This window comes from Lepidochelys kempii, chromosome 1 (assembly GCF_965140285.1).
Source record: "Lepidochelys kempii isolate rLepKem1 chromosome 1, rLepKem1.hap1, whole genome shotgun sequence".
In the NCBI taxonomy this organism is placed as follows: Eukaryota; Metazoa; Chordata; order Testudines; family Cheloniidae; genus Lepidochelys; species Lepidochelys kempii.
Genome location: NC_136380.1, coordinates 308175152 through 308195273, shown reverse-complemented (window position 1 = coordinate 308195273; position 20122 = coordinate 308175152). Strand labels below are relative to the sequence as shown.

Genomic DNA, 20122 nt, shown 5'->3' with positions numbered 1-20122 from the left:
GGTCGTACCGTCTCTGCACCTCCTCCCTTGCCTTGGACACAACCTGTTGTCTTTCAACCTCAGACAATAGGGTTCGCAGGAGGACGTTACAATCATCCCAGTCCGGCTTGTGACTACTGAGGCACCCCTCGAAGACTGATATAAACCTGCTTGGGTTGGTGGAAAACTCTCCTGCCTGTGTTTTAAAAGCTGCTAAGTCTATTGGATTGAATGGCACATGGGTGTAAACTTGCATAGTGGTAGCCTGACGTCCGTCTGCCCCTGGGCAAGCCACAACAGTCTCGGTAAGCAAAGGATAGAGTCCCACCGAGGGGGCAATCTCTGTAACCCGAGGCATCCTACCCTTATACGGTGGGGGTGTGGGGGCCGAAGGGGACACCGGCTCTGCCATTACAGTGGGGGTGGGGGTCTGGGGACTAACATTAGCTGCTACCGAACCAAAATTACAACTTTGCAGAATTACAGCTCTTTTCTATTTCTTAAAGCCATAAATGCTTGTGCATACAAATATTCATTCCATTTACCCATTCACTGACAAAACAAAACTAATTGGAGGATCATGTTGTAATTAATTGACCCTCCTGGTGGCCACCACTCCTGGTCCTCTAGTTGATATTGAGGCCAGTCAACTGTACAGAATCGTTTTAATTGGCTCTTAGTCATCGGATCCGCACCAAATACCTTCCAGTTTGCTAGAATGCACTCTAGGGGCGTACACCGTGCCCTAACCTCTGAGCTCTGTCCCTGTCCCATACCTACAGGGTAACTCTGGGCGTCCCCAGGTTCCAACAGAGCATATAATCCGGATTTTAAAAGGTTCCTACCTTATCCAAGGGACCGGTTCTTCACCGCCGTCCTGCAGCTGCTCCTCCCCCACGTCTAAGGGACCGGTTCTTCACCGCCGTCCACAACTGCTTCTCCACTATATGAGTGCGTTGCACCGTTGTGCCCTCTGGGGTCGATCAAATCGCGTCTCCTCCGAGGCCCCCGATGAACTCACCGGTGCGCGCTGGACGTTGGTTCTCACCGCAATCCTCGACCTCCAGGAGGGGTCCGGGCAAGGCTAAATTGCAGCCTCGAGCCCACCCAGGGACGCCAAAAGCTGTTGCCGGCACCCAGTGCAGAGAGGCTGAACAACAGCTTGAGTTGGTTCGTTACCCGGTATGCTACACCCAATAATCACAACGGGGTGGAGAAGCAGAAAAGTTTATTTGAAGCTTCAAAAAGGTACAGGGAGATTTGAATCTCAAATCCTGTACAACAGAGCAGGAAGTTACACAGGCTTTTATACATCCTTTTTCCCAGCATACTTATCCAATAGCAAGCTGCTCCAAGTAAGTATCCATATAGCCAGCCAATCCAGTTCCCAGCTAGTTCCCTGATTCTCTGTATCATTTGTTAAACTATACATAAAGCTGCTTTATTCAGCATTGTTCTTCCATATCTCCCCTGTTTGGCTTTGCTTAGTTTCAGGCAGTCTGACTCTGCAGCATACTGTTGCAGATTCTCAGCATAACTGCTGTGTGTGCCTCCAGGCGGGGGGGGCCAAGGACACTTGGGCCTAGCAGGCAGAGCTGCTGCAAGTGCCTCCAGGCAGGAGGGGGGGGCGGGCAAGGACACCGGGGCCTAGTGCGAGGGGGCTTCATCGACACTCGTGGTCTTCCATCCCCTCGAGTTACCTAGTGGCCATGCCCCAGTGTTCCCAACAAAATGGGGCAACACAACCTATCAGTACTAAAAACAAGCATCATTTTTATTTTTATGTAATTAGTTATTTAGTTTAGAATAACCTCATTTGTATGATGGTAATAGCAAAATGTTTCATTTTAAATGTTTCCTTGCCTTAATTCAAATTGTTTTAAAAATCCTTCTTCATACCCAACATACTAATTAAATGCACTCAAGATGAAAATTACTTGAAAAAATAGAATTTTAATCAGTTTGTGTACAAAAATAATTAATCAGCTCCTTACAAAAAGTTCAGTGGTTCCTTACTTATCCTCGAACTATGAAAATTAGTGTAGCTTCTAATTTCAAGTGTTCTCATGTGAGAATATGCAGTTTGGTGTAAATTCCTACAAGTAATTTTGTGTTTTATGATACGGTAATAGATAAGCAATGAAGCTAATTTTCCAAGAAGCATATTTGTGATATTTAAACAGCACTTGAATAACACCTACTGAGAATAATCATATTTCAAAAGCAATTAGACATGAAAAGCTGTGCATTTTTGACTGATTACAGCACACCTTGGGTGGCAGAATTAAACATTAGCCCAAGTGATTTTAACCTCCTATGAAGTACAATATCAGACCCGAAATACGGTGCCTGGAGCACTTTATTGTCATTATGGAACTGAATTAATACATAAAAAAGAATGAGGTCTCACTAGGTTTCCTTGATATGGGTCTGACATTAAATTCAGAAACTCCCACCTAATCCAGCGATGTAGAGCAATTTTGCAAGAAAGTGTAAGAGCTTCATTTGATGTTAGATCACTCATTGTCCTTCTCTTGAAACCAGCCTAGAAATACACTCAGTCAAATGGAACAGTTTTTGTTCTGTGTGGTACCATGGCAGCATGCTGACAATCCAGACAGAGTCTGAAGTTTTATATTATTATTTATGGATGAAAGACTCATAGGAATTTCTCTGGTAACTAATTATTTGTTCCAAAATAGCATTTTAATCAATACCGATATAATTGGCAAACTCTTCAGGGCTGATGACTTCTAGAATATGGAACAGTTTTCTGTGTGGTATTTTTACTGGCATTGGCCTATATGTTAACCCTGAGGGTGTGAACTCCACTGAGAAAGCTCTCGTAAAATCCTATAGTGGCAGAAGGAGTTAAACAAGATGCTTCCCCACCCCCAAGACTGCAGACAAACCACAGGGAAAACAGCAAGGTAGTTAATACTGTCCAAAAAAGTTCACTTTCATCAACTGCATCAGGGAGCCTGCAGCCAATGGCTACTAGTCCTACTGTGCTTCCACAATTGGATTCCAAGGTTTTCACATACAGCATTAATAAACACAGTTTCAATACCTGCATTACAAAGACAAGGTGAAACTCATGAGGAGCATTGCTAATGAGTCTGAGTAGCTAGATCTGATCTGTGGAGTTGGGGCTTGATCTCCTGGATCTTTTTAGATCCAGCCTCCCACCCATTTGTCCCATGGACTAAGTGAAATAGGGAATGTAATGCTTGTATTCTGTGTCTCCATTGGAGCTGCAGAGTTTTGTATTATTTTTCCCTCAACATAACTTTTTACTAGCAGTAGAAACAACAATGCTATAATTATGAAGAACAAAGTATGAAAGAGTTTGCAAGCATTGGCCTTCTGGAAGAAAACTCACAGAGAGCTTGTAGGTGCAACAAGATTAAGGCTGTGTGACCACAGGTGAAAAAAACAAGTTTTCTCCTGTGCTTTGCAAAAATGACCCTTGGGGTTCTATGTTCCCTACTGAGGAAAATGAAAGGTATCTTTTAGCAACAAACAGGTGGCATTTTGCTACCTGGTGATTTTTTTTTAAACGTGAAATTGTTAAATTTTCACTTGGTACACAAACATGAAAAATTAGACTTTGTGCAAGGATTCACAGCAGAAGATGCAAGTAGCATCATAGGTGTGACAGTGGGAGGCCCAACAAGTGAACACCAGCAGGAGGTGCTACTGGTGGACTGACAGTAGAATCACCAATTTCAAGAGTGTCTCCTGCAACAGCTCACCAAGTGGCCCGTAGAGGTGATCTTTGGACCTACAGGACACAGCCTTAGGTATGCAGGACTCCAGAGAGGGCTTTTAGTTTTGGGCTTAGAATAGAACTGCCACCACATCCACCCAGGAGGCTTCAGAGGGAAACCTCCTCATTGTGTAGGACTAAGACTGATCTCTCAGAAGAGGGAGGGTGAGAGTTCCCCTTTTTGTTTGTGAAAGACCATTACAGCTAGCTCCAGGAGGGAGGAAAAGAGTTAGAGGATCAACACACAGCATTGAGGGAGAGTTTGTGATCCAAGGAGAGAAAAATCAGGCAAAGATTTTGCTTTCATTGAGATGTTTTTACTTGGACTTTCATTATCTTGGAAGGGGTGGAGTCTGTAGTTTGACTGGACTACTAAATAAACTTACCAGCGCATGAAAAAAGCTAGTATAATTCTGGCATGTTTTAATAGGTGTGTATGTAAGACACAGGAGGTAATTGACCCACTCTACTCAGCACTGGCAAGGCCTCATTTGGAATATTGTGTCCAGTTCTGGGGGCCACACTTTAGGAAAGATGTGGACAAATTAGATGGAGTCCAGGGGAGAGCAACAAAAATGATCAATCGGTTAGAAAACCTAACCTATGAGGAAAGGTTAAAAAATGGGGCATGTTTAGTCTTGAGAAAAGAAGATTGAGGGGGGATTTGATAACAGTCTTCAAATATGTTAAGGGCTTTTATAAAGAGGACTCTGATCAATAGTTCTCCGTGTACACTGAAGGTGGGACAAGAAGTAATGGACTTAATCTGTAGCAAGAGAGATTTAGGTTAGATATTAGGGAAAAAATTCTATCTATAAGGGAAGATGAGCTCTGGAATAGGCTTCCAAGAAAGGTTGTGGAATCCCCACCATTGGAGATTTTTAAATAACAGATTGGATAAACACCTGGCAGGGGTGGTCTAGGTTTATTTGATCCTGCCTCAGCACAGGCGGCCGGATTTGATGACTTTTTAAGGTCCCCTCCAGCCCTACATTTCTATAATTCTATGGAAAATTGTGGACACTGCAGTCCCATAGCAAAGTAAGGCATCTCCTGACAGACAGCATTAGGGTAACAACTGAGAGCAAAATCTGACCCTTCTTCTAAAGGGTAAATTAAACCTTTGATAATTAATTCATTCCTTAATAGTAAGGCACATTTGATAGCTTTTAAATTCAGTCTAGCTCAATAAAACAGTAAGTGGCTTTTTGTGTAGTTGTGTGTTAGAACTCTTCTAAAGAGTCAACTGATTCTGTTTGCTGGATTTGAACATTCACCTGTGTACAAGCTTCATTTGTACTATTCATCTGTACTATTTCAGTTTATCCCTTTTGAATTTTTTATTTTTTACACCTTGGATTATTCACCTGATTTGTATTAAAGTATGGTAAGAAAGGTGACTGTAAAATTAATAGCTTGCCATATACATTTATTCTCCAGAAATGATTTTCACATCAAATTTGTTTATTTTAAATTTAAAAACACTATATTTTCAACTGCTGGCACTAGAAGCTCACCTTGCTATGTGACCATCAAGCTGCGCCTTTCTGCTTCATACACCATTGCCAGTCATCACCAACAATAGTAATTACAAAATCAAAATTCTGGTTCATGACAGTTTGGCTGTGAAATTATTCCAGAATGTGACATACTGAATATTGCCATTACCCAGGACCATGGCCCTAATCCTGAAAACTCTTACTGTTGACTGATCATAGTTCTTTCTCTTTGGATATTTCTGGTGCTTTTTGTTCCTCCCTCCTGATTTCCAAAGCATAAATGCATTGTCCGGGATTGCAAAATCACTTCCATCACCACAGCTGCACGTCTTCAAGGTTGGCTCCAGGATTTGCAAGGATCTGAAAGAAGGAAAGAAAATTGCAAGAGTCACCTTGATACAAATTTAAGTGCATATCCAGTGTTTTCACAGACCACATAGTGACATGCAGAAACTCAATCAGATTAAACAAATCACATCTTTTGTTGAATGAAAACAATATTCTTCAGTTCCACAAACATGACGCAGCTGAAACACTGCACAGTACTGGAACATTCTCATGCAAGGTTAAGAAGAACATGTGGTCATAGCCTACCTTTCTGGAAATTCAGTCATGAGTAAACTGAGGACAGTCCAAAGAAGTTGCAATATCATTTTCAATCCAAAGCAGTACTAATGTTGATAGATGTTCATGTGACATGGATGAATGAAGGTATGTTTTCATCAACTCTAGGTGGTAAAATCTATGGTCTGCAGATGCTACAGTCACAAGAATTGTCAGTAATATTCTCACTGCAGTATAACAATTTGGAGATATGCCATAGTATGTTTATACTGGTAATTAGAATAGTCATTTATATTCATTATTCTCTTCTGATATATCTGTCAGGGTAGTTAAGTAGTGGAATAAATTGCCTGGGGAAGTTGTGGAATCCCCATCATTGGAGATTTTTAAGAGCAGGTTAGACAAACACCTGTCAGAGATATTCTAGGTCAGTGGTTCTCAATCCATGGCCTAATTAGCGCACAGCTGCGGCCCAAAATTTGCCTCTCTGGTCTGGCAGGGGGCAGGGCTGGCTGAGGGGGAGACAGCATCTTGCAGCCTGCACCCGCATCCGTGCCAGCAGGGGGCAGGTGAATGCCGCAGGGGGTGGGAAGAGTGGATCTGTGGGTAGGTTTGGGGGAGGGGAGGCTCTGGGCAGTGAGGGGGCACGGGGAACTGGGGTTTTGTCGGGGTGCTGCAGCACCCCCTGGTTTTAGGTGGGGCTCCCCTCCTGTTCCCCCTTCTTGGGTCCTGGCTGCCAGCCTGCGCCGGGTGCTTCGCTCCTGGCCCAGTGTGGGGGGACCCGGCTGCCCATCCACATGCTGCAGCACTCGGGGCCTGGCTGCCCATCCCCACACAGTGGCACTTGGGGTCTGGATGCGGCTGCCGGCCGCTACCCATTCCTGCCTGGTGGGGTCCTGCGGTACAGCCTCCGCTCTGCCTTGTGGGGTCCTGCAATCCAGCCACTGACCGGTCCCGTGGTCTAGCTGGTCTCAGCCCCACACAGTGAGGTCCCGCAGTCCGGCTGCCTGGCCCCACATGGTGGGTCCAGGTCCCAGCTGCCCAGCCCATGCCCAGGGCTCTGCTCCTGCCCCGCTCTGGGTGGGAGCGCTTGGCATAGGGGACAGTGGGCAGTTAGTGGCATAGGGGACAGTGGGGGGGGGCAGGGTTGTGGTTCTCAACCTGTGGCCCACGTAATATACTGTGGATTGCAAATGCAGCCAACAATGATAAAAAGGTTGAGAACCACTGGTCTAGATAATATTTAGTCCTGCCTTGACTTCAGCAGACTGGACTAGAAGACTTCTCAGGGTCCCCTCCAGTCCTACAATTCTATGACTTTAAGTAGTTCTTGAAAAAGTTCAATAGAATAATTATCAACTCTGTCACCATCATCTTCATCCATCTTTCTGTGACTTAGATAGATACACTTTCTGATACGTTAGCTTTCCTCTGCAAATGTAATTGCATCTCTATCTTTGAAACACAAATGGTAACTAAAGAGTATAATCAACATTTTATGAAAAATCAAAAGTTATACAGCATTCTCTCAGTTGCCCAAATTATTCACGAGAAGATAAGGCAGTGTGCAGTTTAGAAAGGAGAGAAACAGAATGTATATGTTATAAAAACTTAATCTTTGCTCTGTCAGTAAAAATGGTGTTTGTGCTGAAAAATGGTCAAATGTCAATAAAACGATTTCTTCCTTGCACAAAGTCTAATTTTTCATGTTTGTGTACCAAGTGAAAATTTAACAATTTCACGTTTAAAAAAAAATCACCAGGTAGCAAAATGCCACCTGTTTGTTGCTAAAAGATACCTTTCATTTTCCTCAGTAGGGAACATAGAACCCCAAGGGTCATTTTTGCAAAGCACAGGAGAAAACTTGTTTTTTTCACCTGTGGTCACACAGCCTTAATCTTGTTGCACCTACAAGCTCTCTGTGAGTTTTCTTCCAGAAGGCCAATGCTTGCAAACTCTTTCATACTTTGTTCTTCATAATTATAGCATTGTTGTTTCTACTGCTAGTAAAAAGTTATGTTGAGGGAAAAATAATACAAAACTCTGCAGCTCCAATGGAGACACAGAATACAAGCATTACATTCCCTATTTCAAGGATCTGAAGTTTTTTTGTTTTAAGATAGCGACCTTCATGTCTGTGATTGCGTGACCAGAGAGATTGAAGTGTTCTCCGACTGGTTTATGAATGTTATAATTCTTGACATCTGATTTGTGTCCATTTATTCTTTTATGTAGAGACTGTCCAGTTTGACCAATGTAAATGGCAGAGGGGCATTGCTGGCACATGATGGCATATATCACATTGGTGGATGTGCAGGTGAACGAGCCTCTGATAGTGTGGCTGATGTTATTAGGCCCTGTGATGGTGTTCCCTGAATAGATATGTGGGCACAGTTGGCAACGGGCTTTGTTGCAATGATAAGTTCCTGGGTTAGTGGTTCTGTTGTGTGGTATGTGGTTGCTGGTGAGTATTTGCTTCAGGTTGCGAGGCTGTCTGTAGGCAAGGACTGGCCTGTCTCCCAAGATTTGTGAGAGTGTCGGGTCATCCTTCAGGATAGGTTGTAGATCCTTAATAATGCGTTGGAGGGGTTTCAGTTGGGGGCTGGTCACTATCTTAATACAAAAAAACTTCAAATCCAGACTCCAGCGAGAAACTGCTGAATTAGAATTCATTGGCAAATTGGACATTATTAATTTTGGCTTAAATAGAGACTGGGAGTGGCTAAGTCATTATGCAAGGTAGCCTATTTCCCCTTGTTTTTTCCTACCCTCCCCCCCCCGACGTTCTGGTTAAACTTGGATTTAAACTTGGAGAGTGGTCAGTTTGGATGAGCTATTACCAGCAGAAGAGTGAGTTTGTGTGTGTGTGTGTGTGTGTGTGTCCCGGGGAAGGGGGGGCGGTGAGAGAGCCTGGATTTGTGCTGGACATGGCTCACCTTGATTACCATGCACATTGTAGGGAGAGTGGTCACTTTGGATGAGCTATTACCAGCAGGAGAGTGAGTTTGTGTGTGTGGTTTTTGGAGGGGGGTGAGGGGGTGAGAGAACCTGGATTTGTGCAGGAAATGGCCCACCTTGATTACCATGCACATTGAGAGTGGTCACTTTGGATGGGCTATTACCAGCAGGAGAGTGAGTTTGTGTGTAGGGGGGTGGAGGGTGAGAAAACCTGGATTTGTGCTGGAAATGGCCCAACTTGATGATCACTTTAGATAAGCTATTACCAGCAGGACAGTGGGGTGGGAGGAGGTATTGTTTCATGATCTCTGTGTGTATATAATATCTGCTGCAGGTTCCACGGTATGCATCCGATGAAGTGAGCTGTAGCTCACGAAAGCTCATGCTCAAATAAATTGGTTAGTCTCTAAGGTGCCACAAGTACTCCTTTTCTTTTTGCGAATACAGACTAACACGGCTGTTACTCTGAAACCATTCATTAACATGTCCTGCAAGTGTTTTTCTTCACGAGGTACAAACATATGAAGGCTTAGGGGAGAGAATGCTGCTGTATTTTTTTTAATCCCTGCCTGAGCAGTCTCTGACTTTTCAAAGAGAAAGAAGCATACTTATCTGTTTTCCCATGTTCTTCCCATAGGTCATAGCTTATAGGTTTCTGCATTTCTGGAGGAGCTAGGGCAAAGGGTAATGAAGAGATAATTTTCTAATGCTTAATTCTATTGCCTTAAAGTACACAAAACCATAGGACTGGAAAGGACTGGACAATAGGACTGAGCCCTGGTCTACACTAGGACTTTAGGTCGAATTTAGCAGCGTTAAATCGATTTAAACCTGCACCCGTCCACACAGTGAAGCCCTTTATTTCGACTTAAAGGGCTCTTAAAATCGATTTCCTTACTCCACCCCTGACAAGTGGATTAGCCCTTAAATCGACATTCCCAGCTCGAATTTGGGGTACTGTGTACACAATTCGATGGTATTGGCCTCCGGGAGCTATCCCAGAGTGCTCCATTCTGACCGCTCTGGACAGCACTCTCAACTCAGATGCACTGGCCAGGTAGACAGGAAAAGAACCGCGAACTTTTGAATCTCATTTCCTGTTTGGCCACCGTGGCAAGCTGCAGGTGACCATGCAGAGCTCATCAGCACAGGTGACCATGATGGAGTCCCAGAATCGCGAAAGAGCTCCAGCATGGACCGAACGGGAGGTACGGGATCTGATCGCTGTTTGGGGAGAGGAATCCGTGCTATCAGAACTCCGTTCCAGTTTTCGAAATGCCAAAACCTTTGTGAAAATCTCCCAGGGCATGAAGGACAGAGGCCATAACAGGGACCCGAAGCAGTGCCGCGTGAAACTGAAGGAGCTGAGGCAAGCCTACCAGAAAACCAGAGAGGCGAACAGCCGCTCTGGGTCAGAGCCCCAAACATGCCGCTTCTATGATGAGCTGCATGCCATTTTAGGGGGTTCAGCCACCACTACCCCAGCCGTGTTGTTTGACTCCTTCAATGGAGATGGAGGCAATACGGAAGCAGGTTTTGGGGACGAAGAAGATGATGAGGAGGAGGAGGTTGTAGATAGCTCACAGCAAGCAAGCGGAGAAACCGGTTTTCCCGACAGCCAGGAACTGTTTCTCACCCTAGACCTGGAGCCAGTACCCCCCGAACCCACCCAAGGCTGCCTCCTGGACCCAGCAGGCGGAGAAGGGACCTCTGGTGAGTGTACCTTTTAAATGCTATACATGGTTTAAAAGCAAGCATGTGAAAGGATTACTTTGCCCTGGCATTTGCGGTTCTGCTAGATGTAGTCCTAAAGCCTTTGCAAAAGGTTTCTGGGGAGGGCAGCCTTATTTCGTCCTTCATGGTAGGACACTTTTATCACTCCAGGCCAGTAACACATACTCGGGAATCACTGTAGAACAAAGCATTGCAGTGTATGTTTGCTGGCATTCAACCAAAATCCGTTCTTTCTCTCTCTGTGTTATCCTCAGGAGAGTGAGATATAATTCATGGTCACCTGGTTGAAATAGGGTGCTTTTCTTCAGGGACACTCAGTATAGCCCATTCCTGCTGTGCTGTTTGCCTGTGGCTGAACAGAAATGTTCCCCGCTGTTAGCCACGGGGAGGGGGGAGGGTTGAGGGGGTAGTCACGCGGTGGGAGGAGGCAAAATGCGACCTTGTAACGAAAGCACATGTGCTATGTATGTAATGTTAACAGCAAGGTTTACCCTGAAAGAGTGTAGCGACTGTTTTATAAAATGTGTCTTTTTAAATACCGCTGTCCCTTTTTTTTTCTCCACCAGCTGGATGTGTTTCAATGATCACAGGATCTTCTCCTTCCCAGAGGCTAGTGAAGCTTAGAAAGAAAAAAAAACGCACTCGCGATGAAATGTTCTCCGAGCTCATGCTGTCCTCCCACACTGACAGAGCACAGACGAATGCGTGGAGGCAAATAATGTCAGAGTGCAGGAAAGCACAAAATGACCGGGAGGAGAGGTGGCGGGCTGAAGAGAGTAAGTGGCGGGCTGAAGAGAGTAAGTGGCGGGCTGAAGACAGGGCTGAAGCTCAAATGTGGCGGCAGCGTGATGAGAGGAGGCAGGATTCAATGCTGAGGCTGCTGCAGGACCAAACCAGAATGCTCCAGTGTATGGTTGAGCTGCAGCAAAGGCAGCTGGAGCACAGACTGCCACTGCTGCCCCTCTGTAACCAACCGCCCTCCTCCCCAAGTTCCATAGCCTCCACACCCAGACGCCCAAGAACGCAGTGGGGGGGCCTCCGGCCAACCAGCCACTCCACCACAGAGGATTGCCCCAAAAAAAGAAGGCTGTCATTCAATAAATTTTAAAGTTGTAAACTTTTAAAGTGCTGTGCTTAAAGTGCTGTGTGGCATTTTCCTTCCCTCCTCCACCACCCCTCCTGGGATACCTTGGTAGTCATCTCCCTATTTGTGTGATGAATGAATAACGAATGCATGACTGTGAAGCAGCAATGACTTTATTGCCTCTGCAAGCGGTGATTAAAGGGAGGAGGGGAGGGTGGTTAGCTTACAGGGAAGTAGAGTGAACCAAGGGGCGGGGGGTTTCATCAAGGAGAAACAAACAGAACTTTCACAGCGTAGCCTGGCCAGTCATGAAACTGGTTTTCAAAGCTTCTCTGATGCGTACCGCGCCCTCCTGTGCTCTTCTAACCGCCCTGGTGTCTGGCTGCACGTAACCAGCAGCTAGGCGATTTGCCTCAGCCTCCCACCCCGCCATAAACGTCTCCCCCTTACTCTCACAGATATTGTGGAGCACACAGCAAGCAGTAATAACAGTGGGAATATTGGTTTCGCTGAGGTCTAAGCGAGTCAGTAAACTGCACCAGCGTGCCTTTAAACGTCCAAATGCACATTCTACCACCATTCTGCACTTGCTCAGCCTGTAGTTGAACAGCTCCTGACTACTGTCCAGGCTGCCTGTGTACGGCTTCATGAGTCATGGCATTAAGGGGTAGGCTGGGTCCCCAAGGATACATATAGGCATTTCAACATCCCCAACAGTTATTTTCTGGTCTGGGAATAAAGTCCCTTCCTGCAGCTTCTGAAACAGACCAGAGTTCCTGAAGATGCGAGCGTCATGCACCTTTCCCGGCCATCCCACGTTGATGTTGGTGAAACGTCCCTTGTGATCCACCAGAGCTTGCAGCACTATCGAAAAGTACCCCTTGCGGTTTATGTACTCGGCGGCTTGGTGCTCCGGTGCCAAGATAGGGATATGGGTTCCGTCTATAGCCCCACCACAGTTAGGGAATCCCATTGCAGCAAAGCCATCCACTATGACCTGCACATTTCCCAGGGTCACTACCCTTGATATCAGCAGATCTTTGATTGCGTGAGCTACTTGCATCACAGCAGCCCCCACAGTAGATTTGCCCACTCCAAATTGATTCCCAACTGACCGGTAGCTGTCTGGCGTTGCAAGCTTCCACAGGGCTATCGCCACTCGCTTCTCAACTGTGAGGGCTGCTCTCATCCTGGTATTCATGCGCTTCAGGGCAGGGGAAAGCAAGTCACAAAGTTCCATGAAAGTGCCCTTATGCATGCGAAAGTTTCGCAGCCACTGGGAATCGTCCCAGACCTGCAACACTATGCGGTCCCACCAGTCTGTGCTTGTTTCCCGAGCCCAGAATCGGCGTTCCACAGCATGAACCTGCCCCATTAGCACCATGATGCATGCATTGGCAGGGCCCATGCTTTCAGAGAAATCTGTGTCCATGTCCTGATCACTCACGGGACCGCGCTGACGTCGCCTCCTCGCCCGGTATCGCGTTGCCATGTTCTGGTGCTGCATATACTGCTGGATAATGCGTGAGGTGGTTGATGTGCTCCTAATTGCCAAAATGAGCTCAGCGGCCTCCATGCTTGCCTTGGTATGGCGTCCGCACAGAAAGAAGGCGCGGAACGATTGTCTGCCGTTGCTCTGACGGAGGGAGGGGCGACTGACGACACGGCTTACAGGGTTGGCTTCAGGGAGCTAAAATCAACAAAGGGTGTGCCTGTACATCAAGGAGTATTTCAGGCAGGACTGCACGGAGGGTTCCAATAAGAAATGGTGCACCAAAGTTATCGTTGTTATTGGAACAAGGAGGTGAGCCTGGCCTCTGATTGATACATGGCTAGATTAACCTCGCTGCGCCTTCTCTGTGAGTGACTGCAGTGTGATCTAGACAGGGGAGGAGGAAAATGAGTCCAAAACAAATCTGGTCTATTTCTTGTTCTGACCCACTCCATCGATCCTTTACATCTTTGGCTGGCAGCAGACAAAAAAGGCGTGAAATGATTGTCTGCCCTTGCTTTCATGGGGGGAGGGAGGGTGGGAACAGGGTCCTGACGATATGTACCCAGAACCACCCGCGACAATGTTTTAGCCCCATCAGGCATTGGGATATCAACCCAGAATTCCAATGGGCAGCGGAGAGTGCGGGAACTGTGGGATAGCTACCCACAGTGCAACGCTCCAGAAGTCGACGCTTGCCTCGGTACTGTGGAAGCGCTCCGCCGAGTTAATGCACTTAATGCACTTAGAGCATTTTCTGTGGGGACACACACACTCGAATATATAAAACCGATTTAAAAAAAACCGACTTCTATAAATTCGACCTAATTTCGTAGTGTAGACATACCCTGAAAAAGGGTCACTGAGTCCAGTTCTCTGCCACAACAGGAACCATTAGGCACAGTTTCACTTCTATATTTGCGGGGGTGGGGGTCAGAGGTGGTGGGGACTCAGCGGGTTGGGGATTCAGGTGGGGGGGTTGGCTCAGTGAGGGGTTTGGTTGTGGGGCACCTGGATGCATGGGGTGAGGCTTGATGAGGTGGCAGTGCAGGTGTGGGAGACTCAGTGGGGAGGTTCTGCGGGTGGGGGGTCCAGATGCATGGGGGTTGGGTGGATGGGGCAGCAGTTACCCATACAGTGACTCCTGCTCCCCGCAGCTGAGGAGTGATGGGGGCAGGAAGTGGGGTGGGACAGCAGATCTTCCTGGAGCTGGGGAGGTTCCTGCAGGTGGGTCTGAACCAACCCTGGTGGCTCCCCACAGAGGAAGTCCCTTGGTCCTCTTCCTCCCCCCACAACCTTCGCCCCTGCACAGCCCCGGCAGGCACAGAGCTCCTGACATCCCCCATTGTCACCCCCCCCAAATGTTCCTCTCTGCCCCCTAGGGGCTGGGGAGGGGACAAACAGCAATGCCAGCTTCTGTGCCTGCCAGTCAGTTTCTCCATGTGGGTTGTTTGGTGAGTTATCAGGAGCTGCTTTCCTGCCCTCCCCTCACGGAGACCACATGGGGGAAACTGCCCAGCAGGCACAGAGCTCCTGGTGTCACCCCTCCCCTTCCAACTTTCCTCTGCACGAGGAAGCAGGACCAACTACAAGGGAGAAATCTTGTTGTCCGCCCCACATGTTGCCTCTGCATTGTATCCAGTTGTGGGGGGGGGGAATGCCCACCCATACCCCTCCTAATCTCTGCCCATGGGCAACCCCATCATATAATCTTGTTCAGAAATTTAGTAAACTCCATCTTAAAACTAGTTAGGTTGTTTCCCCCCACTACGCTTACTGGAGTAGTTTCCTATGGTACTTTCCTATGGATTTGCATACCTTAAATTTTTAGAAATAAGAAGTGGTATTTATTATTATTATTAATATTTTAAGCTCCGAGAAGGCACTTAAACAGTTAGTTAAACTGCCCCCAGTATGGCCTCCCGTCTGTGATGAAAAGATCTTTTCAAGCAAAAGCAAAACTTTAAAAGTGAACATAAGAACGGCCACACTGGGTTAGCCCAACTGTCCATCTAGACCAGGATCCTGTTTTCGGAGAGTGGCCCCTGCCCTCTGCTTCAAAGGGAATGAACAGGACAGGCAACCATAGAGTGATACAGCCCTGCTTGTCCATGCCCATTTTCTGGCAATCAGAGGCTAGGGACACCCAGAGCATGGGGTTGCAGCCCTGACTAGCTTGGTTAATAGACATTGATGGACCTATCCTCCATAAACATACCTAATTCTTTTTTTAATCCTGTTATAGTTTTAGCCTTCACAACATCCGCTGGCTATTAGTTCCACAGCTTTATTGTGCATTGTGTGAAGTACTTCCTTTTTTCTTTTTTAAACCTGCTGCTTATTAATTTCATTGGGTGACCCCTCGTTCTTGTCTTATGAGAAGGAGTAAAGAACACTTCCTTATTCACTTTCTCCATAGCATGCACAATTTTAGAGGCTTCTGTGATATTCTCTCTTAGTTGTCTCTTTTCCAAGCTGAAAAGTCCCAGCTTTTTTAATCTCTTCTCATATGGAAGCTGTTACATACCCTTAATCATTTTTGGGGCCCTTCTCTGTATCTTTTCCAATTCTAATATATATTTTTAAGATGGAGTGACCAAAACTGCACACAGTATTTAAGGTGTGAGATACCATGGATTTAAATAGTGGAATTATGGTATTTTATGTCTAACTGTATCCCTTTTCTAATGGTTTCTAACATTTTGTTCACTTTTTCGACTGCCGCTGCATATTAAGTGGATGTTTTCAGAGAACTATATAAAATGACTCCAAGATCTCTTTCTTGAGTGGTAACAGCTAATTTAGATCCCCTCATTTTGTATGTTTACTTGGGATTATGTGGGATTTTCCAATGTGCACTACTTTGCATTTATCAATATTGAATTTCTTCTGCCATTTAGTTGCCTTATTACCCGGTTTAGTAAGATCCCTTTGTAACTCTTCACTTTGGACTTAACTATTTTAAGAAGTTTTGTATCATCTGTAAATTTTGCCACATTACTATTTGCCCCTTTTCCCAGATTATTTATGAATATGTTGAACAGCAGTGGTCCCAGTGCAGATCCCTGGGGGACACCATTATTTACATCTCTCCATTCTTAAAACTGACCATTTATTCCTACCTCTGTTTCCTGTCTTTTAACCAGTTACTGATCCATGAGAGGAACTTCCCTCTTATCCCATGACTTCTTTCTTTGCTTAAGAGGGTGAGATGAGGGGCCTGGTCAAAGGCTTTCTGAAAGTCAAAGTACACTATATCCACTGGATCACCCTTGTCCACATGTTTGCTGATGCCCCTCAAAGAATTCTAATAATTTGGCAAGGCATGATTTCCCTTTATAGAAGCTGTGTTGACTCTTCCCCAATAAGTTGTCTGCATCTATGTGTCTGATAATTCTGTACTTTACTATAGTTTCAAACAATTTGCCTGGTATTGACATTAGTCTCACTGGCCTGTAGTTGTCACGCTTGCCTCTGGAGCCTTCTTTAAAAATTGGTATTATATTAGCTATCCTCCAGTCATCTGATCCAGAAACTGATTTAAAGTTTACATACCACAGTTAGTAGCTCTGCAATTTCTTATCTGAGTTCCTTCAGAACTCTTGGGTGAATACCATCTGGCCCTGGTGACTTATCCTGTTTAATTTATCAGTTTATTCCAAAACCTCCTCAACTGGCACCTCAATCTGGGACAGTTCCTCAGATTTGTCACCTAAAAAGAATGGCTCAGGTGCAGGAATCTCCCCCACATCCTCTGCTGTGAAACTGATGCAAAGAATTCAGTTAGCTTCTCCACAATGTCCAATCATCCAGCAGCCCCACTGACTGTTTGGCAGGCTTCCTGCTTCTGATGCACTTAAAAAAATTGTTAGTTTTTGAGTCTTTGACTAGTTGCTCTTCAAATTCTCTTTGGTCTGCCTAATTATACTTTTACACTTGACTTGCCAGAGTTTATGCTCCATTCTATTTTTCTCAGTAGGATCTAACTTCCAATTTTTAAAGGATGCCTTTTTACCTCTAACCACTTCTTTTACTTCGTTGTTTAGCCAAGGCGGTAATGTTTTGGTCCTCTTACTATGTTTTTTGATTTGGGGTTGTCAAGGTTCCTCCCCCACTCTGAACTCTAGGGTACAGATGTGGGGACCTGCATGAAAAACCTCCTAAGCTTATCTTTACCAGCTTAGGTCAAAACTTCCCCAAGGTACAAAATATTACACCCGTTATCCTTGGACTGGCCGCTACCACCACTAAACTAATACTGGTTACTGGGGAAGAGCTGTTTGGACGCGTCCTTCCCCCCAAAATACTTCCCAAAACCTTGCACCCCACTTCCTGGACAAGGTTTGGTAAAAAGCCTCACCAATTTGCCTAGGTGACTACAGACCCAGACCCTTGGATCTTAAGAACAATGAACAATCCTCCCAACACTTGCACCCCCCCTTTCCTGGGAAATGTTGGATAAAAAGCCTCACCAATTTGCATAGGTGACCACAGACCCAAACCCTTGGATCTGAGAATAATGAAAAAGCATTCAGTGTTTTACAAGAAGACTTTTAATAAAAAATAGAAGTAAATAGAAATAAAAAAATCCCCCCTGTAAAATCAGGATGGTAGATATCTTACAGGGTAATTAGATTCAAAAACATAGAGAACCCCTCTAGGCAAAACCTTAAGTTACAAAAAAGATACACAGACAGAAATAGTTATTCTATTCAGCACAATTCTTTTCTCAGCCATTTAAAGAAATCATAATCTAACACATACCTAGCTAGATTACTTACTAAAAGTTCTAAGACTCCATTCCTGGTCTATCCCCCGCCAAGAGGACTACAGACAGACACAGACCCTTTGTTTCTCTCCCTCCTCCCAGCTTTTGAAAGTATCTTGTCTCCTCATTGGTCATTTTGGTCAGGTGCCAGCGAGGTTACCTTTAGCTTCTTAACCCTTTACAGGTGAGAGGAGCTTTCCCCTGGCCAGGAGGGATTTCAAAGGGGTTTACCCTTCCCTTTATATTTATGACAGGGGTACACATTTAATTTGCGCCTTTATTATGGTGTTTTTAAATAGTTTGAAGCTTTCAGGCATTTCACTTTTGTAACAGTAACTCTCAATTAATTTCCATTTAACTAGCTTCCTCATTTTTGGGTAGTTCCCCCTTCTGAAGTTAAATGCTACTGCAGTGGGCTTCTTTGGTGTTTCCCCCCCCCAACAAGGATGTTAAATTTGATTGTTATGGTCGTTATTACCGAGCATTTCAGCTAAATTCACCTCTTGTATCAGATCCTGTGCTCCACTTAGGACTAAATCAAGAATTGCCTGTCCCTTTGTGGGTTCTAGGACTAGCTACTCCAAGAAACAGTTATTCATGATAGATAACTTCATTCCTGCATCCCATCCTGAGGTGACATGTACCCAGTCAATATGGGAATAGTAGAAATCCTCCATTACTATTGAGTTTTCAATTTTTGTCACCTCTCTAGTCTCCCAGAGCATTTCACAATCACCATCACAATCCTGGTCAGGTGTTCAGTAGTATATTCCTACTGCTATATTCTTATTATTAAACCATGGCATTTCTGTCCATAGACATTCCATTGTACAGTTTGATTTACCTTAGATTTTTGCTCTATTTGACTCTGTGCTTTCTTGCACATATAGCATCACTCCGCCACCAGCACAACCTACATTGTCATTCCTATATATTTTGTACCGTGGTATTATCATTCCACCAAGTTTCTATGATGCCTGTTATATCAATATCCTAATTTAATGCCAGACACTCAACTTTATCCATCTTAGTATTTAGACTTCTAGCATTTGTATAAAAGCACTTATAAAATGTGTCACTTTTTAGCTTTCTGCCATTATGTGATGTAATTGAATCGGATTCCTTTTCATTTGACTCTTTCTCTCCAGTTCCTTCCTGTACTTTATCTACTTCCATTGTGTCCTCCTTATTAGAATATAGAGAACCCCCATTAATAGTTCCTCCCCTTAGGGATGTCTCTGTCAAACCATGTGCTCTTTTGCACCTGTCATCTTTCCCCCAACCCTTAGTTTAAAAAATCCTCTACCATTTTTTAAATTGTACATGCCAGCAATCTGGGTCCATTTTGGTTTAGGTGGAGCCCATCCTTCCTTTATGGACTTCCCCTTTCCTGAAATGTTTCCCAGTTCCTAATAAACCTAAAACCTTCCTCTCTATACCACCGTCTCATCCATGCATTGAGACCCTGCAGTTCTTCCTGCCTAGCTGGCTCTGCATGTAGAACTGGAAGCATTTCAGAAAATGGCAGTCCTGGACTTCAATCTCTTACCTATCAGCCTAAATTTGGCCTCCATGACCTCTTTCCTATCTTTCCCTATGCCACTGGTACCCACATATACCAAGACTACCAGCTCCTTGCCAGCACTGCACATAAGCCTTTCTGGATGTCTCGAGAAATCTGCAACCTTCACACCCAGGAGGCAATTCACCATGTGATTCTTCCGGTAATGACAAACCCAGCTCCCTGTATTTCTAACGATTGAATCCCTCATTAATATTACCTAATAACTGGGATTCCCTTCCTGGAGAGGTATCTTCAGTGCGAGAGGCTACCATGACATCATTTGGAAGGAGGGTCCCAGCTATGGGATCATTTCGCTCTGTTTCAGTTTGATGTTCTCTTTCCCCAAGACTTTCATCCTCCTTAACAGCACAGCTCCTCCAGTTCAGCCTCTCTGGTTTCCAGAGCCCATACACGGTCTCTGAGGGCCATTATCTCCTTGCACCAAATGCCCATATATGCCACCTGCCCACAAGGTGAATAATCATACATGCTGCATTCAGTGCAATAAACTCCCCACTCTGCTGCTGGACCTCAGACTGCATTCTTTTTACTCCTGCAGCTTTTTTTTTAACTTGCTTTTTTGTTTTTTGGTGGTGGTGGCTTTTTGGTATTCCCCTATGTTTAGAAAATGTTAATCAGGTGTAGCTGGCTTTCATGCTCCCTCACAAAACTCCCTGGTTAGCTACTCCTGGTTGCTAGCTCCTCTGGTTA

The 20122-nt window shown here is 45.1% G+C and overlaps 1 protein-coding gene across 1 annotated transcript; it reads left to right on the top strand.

The window, feature by feature from the left end:
* Window positions 1–9899: 9899 nt before the first annotated feature.
* On the top strand, window positions 9900–11611 carry LOC144930513 (uncharacterized). The gene is made up of 2 exons (XM_078852570.1): window positions 9900–10482; window positions 11070–11611. The coding sequence occupies exons 1-2, from the start codon at window positions 9900–9902 to the stop codon at window positions 11609–11611; spliced, it is 1125 nt and encodes a 374-aa protein (XP_078708696.1).
* Window positions 11612–20122: the final 8511 nt, after the last annotated feature.